Raw genomic sequence first — 16,557 nt, 5'->3', positions numbered from 1 at the left:
GTCCGGGAATGGTTACCCCAGAAAGCAAAAAGATTGAAAGGTTTATCTGGGGGCTGACCCAGCCAACCAAGGGAAATGTTTTGGCTGCGAAGCCAAACACATTCGACAGCGCTAAATGCTTGGCGCAAACTCTGATTGATCATGGTGACGATCTCGAGGAAGTGGCCACCGCTCCTGAACCGGCTAAAGGGAGTGGTGAAAATAAAAAGAAATTCTGGAACAAACGGAAGGGTCAGAGTTCGCAGGGATCCTCGAATAAACAGCAAACTGTGGCAGTTCTCGCTGCTACAATTCCTGCCACCGCTCCTACTAGTGGATACACGGGTACCCTCCCCTGGTGCGACAAGTGCAGTTACCACCATCGTACTCCCGGGCCTTGTCATGAAAAACTCTACAATAACTGTGGCAAGAAGGGCCACATTGCTCGAAATTGCAGAAACCCAGCCCAACCAACCAATCAAGCTTCCGGAGCGGGCGTCGGTCAGGCCTGCTATGGTTGCGGTGAAGTCGGGCATTTCAAGCGAAACTGCCCCAAGGCAGCAATAACTGGCAACACCGGGAGAGTTCTAACTATGGGGCAAGAGGAGGCAGTCGCCGATCCCACCGTTGTCACGGGTACGTTCCTTATCGACAACTCCTATGCATGCATCCTTTTCGATTCTGGTGTTGAAAGAAGTTTTGTTAGTCATGCATTCAAGCGTTTTCTTAAACATAAATCCCAACCATTAAACGAAATGTTTACCATCGATATGGCTAATGGTGAGAAAGAGAACGCTAACAAAATATTCATAGGTTGTACCCTTACCTTGAATGATCATTCCTTTCCTATTAACCTAATGCCATTTTCTATAAAGATCTTTGATGTTATTATTGACATGGATTGGTTTAGTCCCAATCATGCTGATATCCTTTGTTATGAAAAAGCCATCCGTCTCAATCTACCCTCGGACCAGACTCTCATGATCTACGGCGATAAACTCAGTTCTAACCGTCGCATCATTTCGTGCATCAAAGCTCAAAAACTTCTGCGAAAGGAATGTTACGCATTCCTAGCTCATGTGATCAACGAGAAACAGGAAGTTTAAGACCTTGAGAGCATCCTCTAAGTCTGCAACTTTCCTGATGTCTTCCCCGAAGAGCTTCCAGGAATTCCTCCTGAACGTCAAGTCGAGTTTCGCATCGACCTAATTCCTGGAGCAAATCCTGTAGCCGAATCTCCGTAACGTTTAGCGCTAGCAAAAATGCAGGAGTTATCCAGTCCGCTTAATGAGCTACTGGGTAAAGGGTTCATCAGACCGAGTTCCTCACCTAGGGGAGCCCCGGTATTGTTTGTAAAGAAGAAAGATGGATCTTTTCGGATGTGTATAGACTACCATGAGCTGAATAAGTTGACCGTCAAAAACCGATATCCTCTTCCTTGAATTGATGACCTTTTCGATCAACTTCAGGGAGCCAGCTATTTTTCGAAGATAGACCTTAGATCAGGGTACCATTAGCTGCGAGTTCACGAGAATGATGTTTCCAAGACAGCATTCAGGACTCGATATGGTCACTACGAGTTCGTAGTGATGCCCTTCGGTCTAACCAACGCACCGGCAGTGTTCATGGACCTGATGAACCGAGTGTGTCGTCCCTTTCTGGACAATTTTGTCATCGTGTTCATTGACGATATACTTGTCTATTCTAGAAGCGAAGAAGATCACAAACAACACTTGAGATTAGTGTTGGAAACTCTTAGAACAGAGAAGCTATATGCGAAATTCTCCAAGTGCGAATTCTGGATTCGGAAGGTAGCTTTCCTTGGTCACGTGGTAAGCGAGGAGGGTATACACGTGGACCCATCCAAAATCAAGGCAATAGAGAATTGGTCGGCACCGAAGACACCTACAGAAATCTGTCAATTCTTGGGTCTCGCCGGCTACTATCGTAGATTCATTCAGAATTTTTCCAAAAGCCCTCGGGTCTGCTCCAGCAGCCCGAGATACCTGAGTGGAAATGGTAGATGATTACTATGGATTTCATCACCAAGTTACCCAAATCTTCGAGTGCGTACGATACCATTTGGGTAGTCGTCGACCAATTGACAAAATCCGCTCACTTCCTTCCGATTAAAGAATCTTTCAAGATGGAAAGACTCATGCGAATCTACATCCAAGAGATAGTCTGACTACACGGTGTACCTGTGTCCATTATCTCCGATCGAGATAGTAGGTTTACCTCAAGGTTTTGGCAGTCCCTTCAGAAAGCTCTTGGAACTAAGTTGGATATGAGTACAACTTATCATCCTCAGACAGACGGACCGAGTGAGAGAACTATCCAGGCCCTGGAAGACATGCTGAGAGCATGTGTCATTGATTTCGGAAAGTCGTGGGACACCCATTTACCCTTGATTGAGTTCTCGTATAATAATAGCTACCACACCAGCATCAAGGCTGCCCCGTTCGAAGCCCTCTACGGTCGCAAGTGCAGATCCCCTCTGTGTTAGGCCGAGGTAGGGGACACGCAGCTAGCTAAGGGTCAAGTCCCCGACAATGCTCTCACTGGTCCTGAAATCATCCGCGAAACCACCGAGAAGATCATTCAAATCCAAGAACGATTGAAAGCTTCACGAGACAGACAAAAGAGTTATGCCGATAAACGACGGAAACCTCTGGAATTCCAGGTTGGAGAATGTGTCATGTTAAAGGCCTCGCCCTGGAAAGGCATGATACAATTTGGAAAGCGCGGAAAACTTAACCCGAGGTATGTAGGACCTTTCGAGATCCTCGCTAGGATCGGTCATGTAGCCTATAAACTCCGACTACCTCAAGAACTTAGCAACATCCATCCTGTATACCACGTCTCTAATCTTAAAAAGTGTCTATCTGACGAAACCCTCATGATTCCCCTCGATGAGATCGAGATCAATGAAAACCTGAACTTCGTGGAAGAACCAATCGAAATCATGGATCGAGAGATCAAGCGCACGAAACAAAGTCGTATCCCGATAGTGAAGGTTCGCTGGAATGCAAGCGGGGACCCAAATTCACTTGGGAGCGCGAAGACTCGATGAAACAGAAATATCCGCATCTCTTTCCAATTCCATGATTTGTATCTTAATTCTAAATTTCGGGACGAAATTTCCTCTAACGAGGGGATAATGTGACAACCTGAAATTTACCCCGTCATTGTAACCTCTTTTTCCGTTAATAAACTAGTTTTTATTAACATTTTCCGTTAACTTTTGGATTAAGTTAATTAAATTTGGGACTTTTATTTTGACATCATGAGTGTCCAAACACATTAGAAACACGTGAAAACACCTTCGATATTCATTTGGAAAATTTTTAGTTACAACTAAGTCGGGTTACGACAACTTAGTCGGGTACGACCATAAGCTCCGTTTAACGTCGGTATCGGGTAGATTTCCACCGGGACACAAACTAAAACCCTATATAAGGGTGAGTGGACTTCATTTGAAACTTTTCCACTCTCTCTCTCTACTCTCTCTCTCTCTTCAAGCCATTTTTTATCCAAAAACCACCCCTTCCAAGCTCCAAATTGGTAAGTGATATATCCTAGCTTGTAGATTAGCTTGTTTAACATGCAAACTCGTGTTTAAATCATCCAAATGAATGGAGATAATGTGTTTACGGCCCTAGAATAGCCCCAAACCGTAAACACCCTTAAATGGGGGTTTGAAGCCCCAAAACACTTCCAAATCACTTCTAGTGCTTAGATATGACTTAAGGGCTTACATAAATGGACTTACAAACACCAAAATCTTATCATTTGGGTATTAAACATTATTTTACGGCCCAAGAATATTATTGGACCGTAAACCCTCCTTCATAGGCCGTGAACACCATTTAAGGTGTTAAATTGCCCCTTAAACACCTCCTATGGCATGGAATAATGTCTAGAATCAACCACCATCGAAGTAGGGACCCTAAACATCAAGGAAACCATGTCCTTAGGAGATTAAGGACATAAACCCCCTTAGGATTGGTTCCTTGGTCGTACACTCCTCTAAAGAGGTCAAATGGTGCCCTAACTTCCTTCCATGGCTTGTATATTGGACTAGAATCATGTGTGCTTAACCTAGAACCACCAAAACACAAAAGGAAGAGACAAGTAAGAGTTTAAGACCATAAAATCTATGTTTACAGCCGTAAACTCCCATAAATGGTCTATTTGGTGTCATAGCCACTTCCTATGCCCTAGAATTGAACCTAGCCTACTTCCACAAGTGTTATAAGGCCTTTGAGCAACCAAGAACACCTCACCCATGAGTTTACGGTTGTAAACTCATGGGGATATGGTCTATGGGACGTAATCTCCCCTAGGAGTTTACTCTTCAAGAGCAAACTCCATATCTAGGCCTTACACCCCCTTAGATGCAACCCGGATCATTCCTAACACTTGAGATAAAGTGTTTTCGTGCCTCAGAGTGTTTTATCTTACTTATTTAGTAGTTCAAAGTCTAACTATATACAATTATGTATCTCCTCATGTTACATAGGATCCTCGCGTGTGTTCAAGCCTTAAACTGATACTTAGCATCCTACCCGGCACATTTCTCGTCTGGTGAGTTCATACCCCTACACTTTTCCGGGTTTTTCATGTTTTCATGGGGGAATACAAGCAAATCATAAAGGTCTTCGAAACTTAAAACTGATGTAATTATAAGAATTTCTGACAAAGTTTAGATATTTTATCCCTTTTGTAATATGCGGAGCATAAGGGACGTTTTCTGAATATAATTACATAGTTTTCAAAACAGTGTGGGAACTTATCAAATCATTTAAATTATTATGGGAATAATTTGGGATCTATATTACTTGTTTTACGGATTCAGATTCATGCAAAGTCAATATAAACTATGTCTGATATAGTTTATCCATGTTTAATCCAGAGTATCTTGTTAAATAATTATCTCCACTACTAGAAAACAATCCTTTAATGACACACAAACAATGACACTCGCTGATAGAGGACACGCATTTGTTCGTGCCCTAAAAAATAATGTCAGTTTTGCAAAATTTGAAGGATAGAGGGCACGCATTTGTGCGTGCCCTAAAAATAGTGTCTAACAAAAAAAAATTAAAAACACGGAGGGCACTTATCATAAAAAAGCGTGTCGTCTAAAACTGTCGCTTTATATTTTTCTTTACGAAGATGCGTTTTGTTAGGGGGATGGGGGGGAATAAAATACCAAAAAATTAAACAGCCCGCCGATGCATCTCCTTCTTCTTCTTCTAAAATCCTCTACCAAAAAGCCCTAATAATCCTTTAAGCAGTTTTTCTTCCTCTCTCTCTCTCTCTCTCTGTGTGTGTGTGTGTATGTGCAAGCCCTAAGTCGCCGCCACCACCAACTTCAAACCTCATAATCTTTAAGAGTTTGAAGTGCCTAACCTCTTCCTGCCGGCAACCTCGAGCCCACCTCACCTCACCTCACCAAGACTGCTAAGACTGCTCAAGTTTACAAGCATTTGTTTAAGAGCCAATGTTTACGGATCCTTATGCTTAGAAGATTACGATTTAGTGCTCGTTACATTGTGTCTGTGTCATACTTACAAGGAGATTTAGGGTTTTGCAACTTCTCCCATCGCCATCTATGAACTAATGAAGCCACATATAGGTACGATTCAAGCGTCGTGTAAGGTACAGGTGGTCGCTCCTCCTCCACAATCGATGTATGCACATAATATGAGGTAGAAAGGTCAGTTCTGGGGTTCCCCACTTCACCTCCCTTCTACAATAATCCATTTTGAATCGGAAACTTTTCATTGTTATTTTAGATTTGAGACTCACCTTTCATCAGAAATATGAGGTAGAAAGGTCAGTTCTGGGGTTCCGAAACTATAAGGATGAAATTGGAGGTTGAAGATCAAAAATCGAAGATTGATATGGGATTAGAAGTCGGAGGTACATGGTCAGATTGGAGGCATTGAAAATCAGGAAACAAAAATGGAAGAGGCATTAGATTCGAATATTATTCTCTTCTTCTTCATGTATGTGCCCTAGGTTTCTTTCTCTTACTTTATCATTTTCTTATTTTAATATGGGGCTCTCTGCATTCTCATAAATTTTGAGATAGCAGGAGATCTATGAGAGATCCAATCCGACATTTAGTAAACAACTAAAAGGGATAGAAATATAGTCATCAAGGGTTCAGAACTAGAGCATCATAGCTGAGCAGCCACTTAAACATCATCATTTTCCAAATACACTAAGCCATACCATACCATAAGCATGCCTAAGATTGTGTGGGAGTATGGGCGAGATCATATATAAATATAATACAGGGATTGACTGTTTATTTATGGCAGTCTAAAAGATGTTTTGGTTCTAGATACATATGTAGAGAATGAGTTTTTGATTTTTTTGTGGGAAATGTAGAACTGCATAGTGTATACCAGGTTTTTGTAAAAATGCAAAACCATAAAGGAATTGAAAAACTAAACATCTACATGATTTCTTTCTATAACTATAGTTTTTTTACAGGGCATAAGAGTTCAATGAAAATTTTGGATAAATATCAGTTTTTAGCTCTTTCTAATGTTGTTTCAACTAAAGGTAGATAATGGTGTTGTTCAGTTTTGCAGATAAGATAGAGAAGAGGATCCTTGATCTTGAATCTCAGCATATAACTTGCTGCTGGCACATACATGCATATAAACTTGTAAGAGGACCCTAGGTAACACCAAAGATAGATACACTATAAAGATATGCAATTGAAGATTTCATGTTATCTTGTTATTGTGCTATCTGTTTATATTTCTACAATGGTCTTGAAAAAAAAAAAATTTTACTACTTTTTACCTGGCAGCAGCTTTGTTGGTCTTTTTTCTTAAATGTCATAAATGATTAACTTGTTAAATATGATTACAATTTACAAAAAGTATTAAAATTAAAAGAGGGAGATTAGCTTCTCTCTATTACTTAATAAAATATAATTCATATTTATTCTCAATATCTCTCTCTGTTACTTACAAATTTTCTTGGTTTACATGTGGTTGTAGAAACCCTACAAAGATTACATGTGGTTATAGTCCTCGTGGAGCTGGATGGCTTTTTCAACCAAAAATACATCTTAGGTAAAAGAAATTATATTTTTACCCTTTTCCCAAGTGTTTTAGATATTTTTCAGTAAGCAAACCATTATACCCTTTTGTCCATCTAAAAAAACTATTTTCTCCAATTACCGGTTTTAGTATCTATGTAAAATAAAGAAAAGCACAACACGCTTTCATAAGTTTATTGATTTAGCCACTTGACTATGCATATTTGGCTGCCAAGTGGATGGAATTGAATTCCATATTTGTTTGATTTCACCCTTCCTAGGATGGGTGGAAGGAATTCAATTCCATTCTTCCATTTTCATTGAAAACCAAAATTCCCTCATTAAAATTTATAAGTGGAAAAGGAAAATTTGTTCTTTCTTTTTCATGGTGAATTCCATTCCCTTTAGGTAACCACATTTCTTTTATTTAAAAAAAAAAAAAGAAAAAAAAAACTTATAAGATAATAATTATTTTTAATTTTTAATGATGCATGTGTTGTAGCTATTGAAAAATCTCTATCGTACAAACTAGAAGAGGCGTGTAGCGCAATGCCACTTTTCAAAACAAGCAGTGGCATCCTTATTCAGGAGGCACCCCTAGTATTCATTCCTCTACATTGGCCAAATGCTGGAGACAGGTTACTATATTGAATTCCTTGATTCCAGGTATTAATATATTGGCCAAATATTAATGCCATGAACAACTAACCGATTCCAAGGTGGGTGTTAACATTAACATAGCGGGCAGTCCCCATGATATTTTTATTTTCCCTGAAAAAAAATGCAAATTGAGTTCATGTTCAAAGATAAATGGGCAGGTCAGTCGGGTAGGGTTTGGGTCAAAGTGGGTTGAACAATTTTTAGTAACTCATAAAATACAAATTAAGACTTTGACTTTGCCAAAAGCCATTTTCCTGCATTTCTTTATTTGTCTCATTTTTGGGAGTTGCATATGCCATTTGTGCTATTTCAAAAATAACAATATATATTATCAAAAGGGACCTCATGTCATTTTTCAACCCTTAATGCATTTCATATTTGTAAGTATTTTAATTCTAGTTGTGTGTGACAACTATATTCACGTAACATAGCTAGAAGCAAAAGTCCTTATATTTATATATTCAATATAACAATATACTTTGAAAGGTCCCTGTTAACAATATAAAATTACATAAATGGTCGATGTCTAACAAAATTTAGAAAAGTGGTCTAGGTTTAACTTAAATTAAATATTAAACATGATTGAAAATTTACCATTTTAACCTTGTAAAACGAAACCCACATTTTATGTTCCAGATAACAAAATAAAATCCTACCCCAAAGTTCATAATAATCATTTTTAAACCCACACGATTAAACATTCTAAAACCATGGTAACCGTTTCAAATTGTGTTTTATGAATGGGAGTTTTGAAGACAATTAAGAAGGTTCCTACTACTTTAGATGTTGTAATTACAGAAAGGCCCCTTAGATGTTGCTCAAATTTCGACAATTAGTGATGGACCTTGTAGCTCAACTTTACGAAAAGGCCCCTTAGATGTTGCTGTTTTGAAACACTATACAAAGGATAATAGCAAAGATGTAACAACACTTGACTAGAATGTGAATCTTTTTTTAATTTTTTTTTTAACTTTTTACTTTTTACTGTTGCATCTCATACTTATAAATGAAATTTGTAATGTAGGGTGATCGAACTCTACTTGCAACAGGTTCTTATGATGGGCAAACCAGAATATGGAGTAAAGATGGCAAATTAAGCTACTTTTTTGCATTTTCAATATGGGTTTTTTAAAATAAAATTAAGTTAGGTTTATTTATTATTTTAGGAGAGCTGATGAGTACATTAACAAAACATAAAGGGCCAATATTCTCTTTAAAATGGAACAAGAAAGGAGCCTATCTTTTAAGTGGCAGTGTAGACAAAACAGCAATTGTATGGGACATTAAGACTGGAGAATGGAAACAACAATTTGAGTTTCACACAGGTATTGTTTCTTTCTATTTATTTTATAATTTTTGTTTTTTTATATTTAATTTAAACTTTAAAAAAAACTGCAGCTCCTACTGATGTTAATTTATGTCTGTAAGTTGGAGATAATCGACCAGTAAAAACTTTTGTGGGCCATCAGGTTTAACAAAAAAAATATCTATAAAATTGTTGTTGAAAGATATTATGAATTATGAATTAATTATATGTGAATGTTACTTACAACCAGGGTGAAGTGAATGTTACTTACAACCAAGGTAAAGGTGGCAAAGACTTTTGACTTCAGCTTGATGGGTGCATCTTCTAGATCTTGTAAATATGTTCTCAACACACTGATGCAGGTATTTTATCTGATTCTTTCTGTTACAACAATAGGCTTTATAGATAACAGTTTAGGTAGAGTGTGTTTAAGTCCTTTTTTTGCAGACGTTTCAAAACAAACAACTTGCTCATGCTGTGAACGTGAGAACACTGGACAATCTCATCACAGAGCTTTTGCTTTGGCTTTTAGATGAAAGGGTTCCAAGGATGGATGATGGCAGTCAACTTCTGAATGCCTTAAATGTTTTAACGCTTATGATATTGGTGAGATATTTGGGTTGTAAAACTCGTATAATTACTACTTATATTTTCATTTGTAGTAATTTGTTGTGTAAATGCAGGATAATGCAGAGAGGACATCATCATTTATGGTGATAATAAGTCTCCTAAAACCATTAGACCCTTCTAGATGGCCAACTCCACCATCCAATGAATCTTTTTCTACAAGAACTTCAAAGTTCTCTGAGTTGGTTGTCAAATGCTTGATCAAACTTACAAAGGTCTGTCGGTCATCTTTTTCTTACTTGCTTTCAATAGTTTACTGCTTTCCGGATTAAGTCCATAAGAAACAACATACCACCTCAGCTTGCCATCTTTAGTTACTCTTCACATTGATGCATGCAGGTTCTTCAAAATACGACATATGAGGTGGACCTTGATCGCATCCTCCAAAGCATTCATGTGTATCTCCAAGACCTCGGGATGGAAGAAATCAGAGGAGGTTTGTATTTACTATATCTACTTTGTCTCAATGATATGATCTCTCAAAGGAAAATTGTTGAGCCTAAAAATATCAAACATACATACTTTATTCCTTGTACACAATAATATACACAATAATGTAGTTTATCTTCTACAACTACCTACTATAATGATGCACTTACATTTTGTTATCCATAATCACAACCAAATTGTAACTAAACCCATAATAACAAGCAACCTGTAAGTACATTCTTTTACACACAATAGGAATGTAATTTTGTTTTTACTATGGTGTAAAAGATATAAGTACGTTGCCCTTATTTGTAGAGAGAGAGAGAGAGAGAGATAGTAAATGAGCATGTTGATATATTAATTACTAAAGTAGAATGATTTAATTGGGGTTTGTTGTTAATATTAATATTATAGAGCGGGAGCGAATGACAAGCCTTTGCGGATGGTGAAAACGGTTCTTCATGAGCTTGTAAAGCTTCGTGGGACAGCAATAAAAGGTCATCTTTCCATGGTCCCAATTGACATGGAACTCCAACCCATAATCCTTGCCTACATCGATCATAATCTTCAGGTATGCACCTATTCTATTATCTCTTTAATATTATGCATTATCAGCATCTTATTTATTATGTATTAATTGTAATTGTTATATGAACATTGTTAGACATTGGTTGCTGCCAGAATGTTGACCCCTACTGGCCCTGTTGGTCAAACTCATTGGGGTGATTCCATGGCCAATTATCTAATGCCTGCCACGCATTCTGCAGATGCCCAATTGAAGGTCAGTTCCATCCCCTAATAAGATTTTTTTCGGTACAATACTATGTTCGGGAAAGTAGAAGTAGGAATAAAACTGACAGTAGAATTGTTTAAGATAAGTAAAATGAAAATACAATTGTGTAGGAAAGATTTAAATAAATTCATATTTGTATTCTTGTGTTGGCATGGCATGGCAGCAAGAACTTTCTGCGATATTCAAGAAAATTGGAGACAAGCAAACATGCAGTATCGTTCTATATGAACTATACCGTATAACACAATTATACCCACATGTTTGATTTGATCTGGTCATTTTAGTTTTTGTCAAATCCAAATGTTTTTCTGGTTGTTAAGGTGGTTTAATGGTTGTTGACACATGACAGGTTGACATATCTATGCTCCTAGACCTTTATGTGCTACTGTTAATCATGCATCCCTTTCCTCTACAAATCAATTCTCTTTTTGATAGTCATGCAAATGCAAATCCTGGGGCATATAGTCCTTTTTGAATTGGAGTATTTATATATTAAGGTAACATAACATATATATTTATTGTTAGAGTCTTTATATATTAAATACATGCAATCAGAATATTGACACCTTTATATGTAATGTGTATTTAAATAGTAATTTGTATGATCTTGTAGGACCTAGATGCATTCACTGCAGCTATTGTTGTGAGGATTGCCTTCTCTTTCATTCCTGCTTCGTTAGTTGTTGCTATTATGAAGGTAGGCCACTCTCCGATTGTATTTTTCACATAACTGACAAGGAGCTGTTGTATCTATTCAGACTAGGCTTAGAGCAATGGTTGCAAGAGATGAGTTCAGAAGAAGAAGAAACAAGGCTGCAACTATAGCTCAGGTACTATGGATGAATTATGTTTGTAAAGTATTTAATGAAAATGATTAGAAACAATGGTGAATTTGTACAGATTAGTTAGCAACTTGCAGGTTGATCTTGAATAAGCAAAGGGGCAATGGATTGTCTTTTTTGTATCTAATTCGTTTGTAAATTTTTGTTACAACTTCTATTGATTTTTTTATCTTTCCATGGAACGATTATTTGTATGACATTAAATTTATGCAATGGATTCTATTTTTTGTATATGATATTTCATTTTCTATTATGAAACATTAAATACAAATTTAATTTGAAAATAAGCAAATCTGTAAATAATATTTTTTTAAACATTTAAAATTATGATACGCAAAAATGTGTGTCGTCTTCATTTATGACATGGCCTTTCTTGACAGGGGCTTTCTTGATACGCATTGCGTGTCATTAACACGCGCGTCGTAAGGTTATGACACGCGAATGCGTGTTGTCTTCCTTTATGACAGGGCCTTCCTTGATACACATTGTGTGTCGTAAACGCGCGTCGTGATTGCGCGTCGTCTCTCTTTATGACAGGGCCTTCCTTGACACGCATTTGCGCGTCGTCTGAGCCTTTTACGACGCGCAATGAGCGTCGTAAAAGGCTGTTTTTCTAGTAGTGCTCGTATTTGATTATTTATGCTCCACTTTGCTCCAAATGATTTCGAAACTCAAGAACGGTCTATTATTCCGTGAATCAATTAATACTAGCTTGTGAGACTTGTCTTCGTTATACCCCTCGAGGTACCAGTAAATCCTCTCCGGAGGTATAACCAGAGTCTCCTGGAGGGAGAACGTGAAATTTGTGGATAGACCTATTCGGGATTGACAATCCCACACCTAAACTGCTAGCTACAGTTAGGAGGGCACGCCTGGGGTGACAAATTTTGGAAATCGATCGACGCCTGAAGAACGTCAAGAAGGTCACGGGTCAAATCAGTATGGTTATACGACTCACAATACGTATTAAACAAACTAACTTTGGTCACAGATTTATTTCTTTATTTCTTCTATAGTCTTATTTATGTAATAAGACTACCTACTTTCGTACTAGAGAGTATTCCAGAGTTCTTAATCTATAGTTTTATGTATTAAAACTACCTACTGTCGTACTGAAGGGTATTCCAGGGATCTTAACTTATGGTTTTCTTAACTTACTAGTGATTAGTCAGGGTTTTTCTTATCTTATGGAAATCGACTTACATGTTAGAAAATATGGGATTTTCTAGGAAAACATGCTTATGTTTCATAACTCAGTAACAATGGTTTTTCGATATTACAAAAATCTTTATCAAAGGAAATGAAGTATTTATCACAAGATTAAATAACCGGTTTTCCTTTCAAACGTCCTTATGAACTCACCGGCTTTATGCTGATATTTTTAAAACTGCTTGTATTCTCAGGTTCTCGTTAGACAGGTATCCCACGATCTTTTAGAGAAGACGGAGTGTATAGAAGTCACGTCTTTACTTTTTTTATACTAATGTATATATAACATGTATTACTTTGCTTTCAAACAAATGTAAATGTTCCTATGTAATGTAATGGTTGTGTTTACTATGTTTGTTATGTACATTGGTTGTGATACTTTACATGACGTCCTCCGCCCCGGAACGTTTCCGCCATCGGTTTCGGGGTGTGACATATCTGGGACCACTCCTCTACACTTAGCCCTAATCCTTGTTTTGTCATTTTTTTCAAAATGTAGATCCCTTTTGGTTTCTACTGCATGTTTGTTTATATATTCTTTCACATCTTTCTTTGTTTTGAACTTCTGTCCTAATATGAAATCCTTTTGATGAACTACACCCTCAAAACAACTTTTTCCTTTCTTATGTCTCTCAACATCCTCTCTCTGTTGTTATCTTCATCTACAATAGGTGACTCAAACGATAATCTTCACCTTCAGTAAAGTCAACACCACTACCACTTGCTTCTTTGGTGGTTTTTTGAACCCACTCAACATCTTCATCAACATGTATATGAAATTCTTTCATATCAACATCAACATCATCTACAATATTTTCTAAATCCACAAAGAAGTCTTCGTCCTCACTCTCATCATCTGTCATATTACCCTCACTCCTACTACCCTCACTCCAAGGACCCTCACTAACACTTTCCTTATTTCCACTGTATTCATCCTCAAAAAACTCAACATCATGTAGATTTTTCCCCCACCATATTCTGCGTCCACATCCCCCATTACCTCATAATCATCCACTGGATCAACATCCCCTTTTGCTTAGTGCTCATCCCATGTGTCAACATCTTTTTTACCATGGTTATCCTCAAACTGTACCCCCCTAAAGGGGTCATTCTCTCGATCAACTGAGTGTTTTTTGTTGATTACAGGTTCATAGGGTACAATTAACTTTGACAAATCAGTGGACTCATTCAAATCTAACTTTTTACTACATGACCCAATTGATTTCCTTTTCATTCTAACCCTATTCATTTCAGGAGAATCATTCCCTTCAACTTCCTCATACGAACCTTCAATGGGGACTTAAAGTAAGGGACTACTCTAGTATTTCCATGCTCGATGTACAAATTAATTTCCTTATGATTAAGCACATACCTTTCTAGCTGAATGACTTCCTGATCGATGCCAAGGAGTAACAATCCACTATCCAAGTCTGTCTCTAGGATCATGAAATGGTAAAACATTATACCACCATCATTGTACCCTAAAACTGCCATCATATCATCTAACTCGTGGACTGAAAACACATACATGTCCACAAAATCAAAGTGATCAACAAGCCCATCTATGTATGACCTTCCAGATACCGTATTTGTGAACGAACCTCCATGATTTATCTTGAATGTGCAAAAGCTTGAAATAGAACCTGTGAACATTCAAGAACAATAAAATGTTAATGATGGAGGAAAGAAAAATTACATTTCATCAAAACCTAGCATTACAAGGTCCGTGCTTACCATATTCTTTACGTAGGTCAGGTGGTTGGGTGTAGCGTGGACGTAAAGACCACAATGTGAGCACCATTTTTCTCGATACACCGTTCAATCAGTTAAACTGTAACGGCCGACGACGATAAGAACTCACGATTGAAGAAGATGGGATGATCAAAAGGTTTTCTTGGGGAAAGAGATAGAGTGTAAAGTCAATGTCTGAAACTAAACCCCGTCACCTTAATGGATATAGCTGTTAATTTATATGTTCAGAAAAGGTCATTTAGGCTAAAATGACATAAATACCCTCATGTGCAAGTCAAATGGAGCAGCTTAACGTTGGAATGGACGGACATCCAACTCGGGGACCAAACGCGTGCAACTTATGGTCCATAGGTACTATTTGAGGTAAAAAAAAAAAAGTACCGGAGGGACTAGATTAGGGAAAAATCCAAAACCTAAAGGACCATTCGCGTAATTTGTTCTAAAATTTATGGGTAAAACTTGAAAAAAAAAATAGATTTGAAGTAAAACTATAACAGCCCTACAAACTTGAGAGTTTTCTTTCCAATGGGAAATGGAGAAACCATGGAAATGTGGTTAAATGGATAAATTAACAAGTTGAAGGAGAGTATGGAATGAAACCGAGGAAAAAATCATACTTAGACTAAAACTGTAATAATTCAAGAAACTTGAGGAAATGTATATAGAAAACCCTAATATCTTTTTGTAGATTAAATTTGCAAACACTCGAACTTTTTAAATATTTTAAATTAAATGAAGATAAGATGGTTATTAAATGTAAATCATTGAGCCTCTTAGCAATAAAATATAACATAAATTTACGTGATTTATACATATGCAACTCTCTTTACTTGACACATTACACCACAATCAATCAATTACAAAACATGTTCTAGTACAATATATTTAGTTAGGTGAAATATGAAACCGATACAGGCAGCCCATGTTGTGATGACTTTGAGACTTGAGACGTTATTTTGCAGTTATTGTAGTTGAAAATATTTTTGGTATTTTTTTTTTTCTGGACCATTAATTTTTTATTGTATAGAGAAATTAAATATCATCTTATAATTTTCTTCTACTTATCTTTCTATTCATGTTAAATGGTAACTAATAGAATAAAATACTATTAAGAAAAAATAAATATGACACATGTCATCATTTGATATTGATAGGAAGATAATAGAAAGAAACTATAAGAGGATATTTAATTTCACATGTTACACTAGAGATGCACAAATAAACTCTTTTAGGTTTTAAAAAAAATCAAAAATTGGTTGTTAAAACACTGCTTCTCTAAAAGCCAATTTAGGTTATATTCAGTTTCGTTTTTTTTAAGTGAAATTTTGTTCCTTTTTTTTTTGTTTAAAATACCGATTCGGTTTTATGGGTTTTTTTAGAGGAAAAAATGGTTTTCGATTTTTTTAGAAACTGATTCTAAACTACCGGTTTGGTTTTGACCGGTCCGATTCTCTTTATGCACCTCTATCTTATAGTATCATCTTAATATCATTTTCATTTAGCATCCTTAGTCATATTATAAATTCTAACACTTAGTTATATTTAACCAATTTTGGGCTAATTTCAAAATAAGCATATATATTTTCCAAATGTTGGTCTAACCATCTATTTTTAATAAGTTCTGAAAAACCATCAATTTTACGTAAAACATTTCAATGCGACCACTATTATATGTTATGTCCTAGCTTAATTACGAAAAAAAACACTATATTTTTTCAAAAGTTCAGTTAGCGACTAATTTATGGGCAATTGTTTTTAGCACAAATGAAAATTGATGGTTTTTTTAAGCAAAAATACAAGTCATGGTCACAATATAACTTTCATCCAAAAATGACCAATATAACTTTCATCCAAAAAAGTAAATGGTTCTTTAGTACAAATGAAAATAAATTGG

At 36.7% G+C, this 16,557-nt stretch overlaps 2 protein-coding genes across 2 annotated transcripts; both read left to right on the top strand.

Moving 5' to 3' along the window:
- The first annotated feature begins 6,413 nt into the window (after positions 1–6,413).
- LOC122194818 (uncharacterized) lies at positions 6,414–9,132 on the top strand. The gene is made up of 6 exons (XM_042896068.1): positions 6,414–6,558; positions 7,548–7,683; positions 8,557–8,626; positions 8,730–8,793; positions 8,872–9,030; positions 9,104–9,132. The coding sequence occupies exons 1-6, from the start codon at positions 6,414–6,416 to the stop codon at positions 9,130–9,132; spliced, it is 603 nt and encodes a 200-aa protein (XP_042752002.1).
- Positions 9,109–11,125, top strand: LOC111894150 (protein MOR1). The gene is made up of 7 exons (XM_023890238.3): positions 9,109–9,373; positions 9,459–9,617; positions 9,695–9,853; positions 9,978–10,074; positions 10,484–10,638; positions 10,732–10,848; positions 11,024–11,125. Exons 1-7 carry the CDS (start codon positions 9,272–9,274, stop codon positions 11,123–11,125), a joined length of 891 nt encoding a protein of 296 aa, XP_023746006.1. The 5' UTR covers positions 9,109–9,271.
- Positions 11,126–16,557: the final 5,432 nt, after the last annotated feature.

Source organism: Lactuca sativa, chromosome 6, assembly GCF_002870075.4.
Source record: "Lactuca sativa cultivar Salinas chromosome 6, Lsat_Salinas_v11, whole genome shotgun sequence".
NCBI classification, from domain to species: Eukaryota; Viridiplantae; Streptophyta; class Magnoliopsida; order Asterales; family Asteraceae; genus Lactuca; species Lactuca sativa.
The sequence above is the reverse complement of the archived record's forward strand: the minus strand, read 5'-3'. Positions and strand labels throughout refer to the sequence as shown.